Below are 2,131 nucleotides of genomic sequence, written 5' to 3'. Positions count from 1 at the left end.
TTGTGACTCAGTTGACTAAGGAACAAGACTGCATCCAAGCTGCAGGCGGAACTGAATTCCCAGTTAGATGAAGGTTAGAAATTCAGTTAAAAAAAAAAACTGCATTATAGTTTTTTTTGCTTTAAACCTATTCCACATATTTTTTCCACATTACATATTTGGCACTGGGCAGTAGTCAACAGTGGTAATATTTTTCTTGAAGGAGGCAGATATTTTTTGCACTCAGTAATTTTATACAAGTCAGTACATCAACTAGCAAATCTAACAATCAGATAAGAATGCAACTTGACAAAATGACATTCTGTTTTCCAGACATCAACTGTCTCAAATTTATTTCAGACGTGTGATATACAGTTACAAGCCCATGCATTTAATAAAAAACCTGAACTTAAAATTATTATGTAACAAAATTTTAAATAAAGCATATACAGGAGTTTCTGAGTATTCAAGTGGACTGGTTAGTCTGGAGGAATATTATTTGCAACATATGGGCAGAAGTACTGACATTTTCATGTGATCATTTCTTTATCTTTTTTCCTCCTCCACTCCACACCTTCTGAAGATAAATCACAGTTGAATAGCTCTACGGATTAAGTCCTAAACATAAGCTCAAAGTTGAATGCAGAATTTTACTTTCCATCGGCTACACATTTATAGCACATCTTTTTAAAAAAATAAAATAAATTAGATTACATTTTTTAAGATGTAGCCAGCATAACTATTTCGAAAAAATCTCATCAGTTTGATTTGCTGACAAAATTAATTTGTCTAAATTCTTTTTTATTGTTACAAGGTAATCCTTTTAAATCCTGAATGTTGTTAATATTACTGCCTCTTGCAGAAAATTAAGGTATTTTTATATAATGAGACTGCTGGAGGAATCAGAGAATCTGCAATAGATTTGCTGGAAATAAATATTATTGATAGTATTTAAAAGGCACACAAATACTTCAAACACATACAGTTTCAAATCTTTATTGTTTTAAAATTCTACATATCTTTTACAATTACAATAGTTTGTTACTTAAATGACTCTTGTATGGTTAATGTACAATGAGTTTTTTCCTGAAACTCAACCATGAAATACAATTTCATCAATATGATTTCTCTAAATAGATTAATACAAGATTTCTGTTTTGCTGGGAAGAACAAGTGCTTCACTTGGAACAAATGGTGCAGGTGTCCTCCCTTCAGAATCTGTGTGATCAATCCATCGAAAGTGCTTTTGAAGATTGCAGATCTAACTGTGACTGATTTTCAAAATCAGTCCATCAAATGACAAGGTTTTTTTAACATTAAAGAGCATTTTCATGTAATGAAACAAGTTGCAGTAGTTATTTTTATTCATCTACTGAGGCAAACTCATGTTGAAGAAAAATTATATGATTATCTGCATGCAATGAACACTCCTCTTTAAATAGTTGATGAATTTTACACATATAAAGAATCTGTTAAAGAGTGCAAGTACTTTGATAATGATTTCACAAAAGGACGTATGCTGGTAATAATGGTAACTAACATTTAACATCTAAATACAAGCTAATGTATATTTAACAGGCAATTAACATGGCCAACAAACCATGTTTCATGTGGTTGCCCTTTGAGAAAATGAACTCATTTGGTCCACACTCCTAAAGTTATCTGGGTAAAAAAATTGGAAGTTAGGGCCAGAGTTTTTGATGAAATTCTTGTTTCTAAAATGTGACCTGTTAAAAAGTAAAAGCAGTACATCAATGACATATCTTGTCACATAACCTCAGTATAAAAACATGGCCTGCTATTTGGAGCGATGAATGAGCACTGAAGGACAAGTCAAAAAAGAATGGAGACAGTATGAAATAAAATTTTCTTGTTATACTTTCTTGTTCCATGGTACTGCTTTCACCCTGTAGAATTTTGTACCCAAAGGAACTTTAAATCTGTTTTGTGCCTGGGGGGGGGAAAAAAAAAAAAAAAACAACACGTTCCATTAGAAATGTGGGGTTATTCCTCTATTTTTTATACTTCTAAGCAGAAACTGATTCCCACCCCCCAGCATTTACGAGGCCCTTCTAAGTCTGGGCTAGATGATCTTACAGGTCTTTTCCAACCTTAGTGATTCTGTGAAGGTTCTGGGCAATGCAGACAACTA

General features: G+C 32.7%; 1 protein-coding gene across 1 annotated transcript in view; it reads right to left on the bottom strand.

The window, feature by feature from the left end:
- Window positions 1-1,284: 1,284 nt before the first annotated feature.
- LOC104513927 (RB1-inducible coiled-coil protein 1-like) overlaps window positions 1,285-2,131 on the bottom strand; it is a 13,418-nt gene continuing 12,571 nt past the window's right edge. The window contains exon 7 of the mRNA XM_010157435.1: window positions 1,285-1,930. Within this exon, the coding sequence (XP_010155737.1) occupies window positions 1,853-1,930 (78 nt within the window). The 3' untranslated portion in view covers window positions 1,285-1,852. The remainder of the gene's footprint in view (window positions 1,931-2,131) is intronic.

This window comes from Eurypyga helias, unplaced genomic scaffold, assembly GCF_000690775.1.
Source record: "Eurypyga helias isolate BGI_N326 unplaced genomic scaffold, ASM69077v1 scaffold7918, whole genome shotgun sequence".
Taxonomy (NCBI): Eukaryota; Metazoa; Chordata; class Aves; order Eurypygiformes; family Eurypygidae; genus Eurypyga; species Eurypyga helias.
This window is presented reverse-complemented; position numbering and strand designations above follow the sequence as displayed.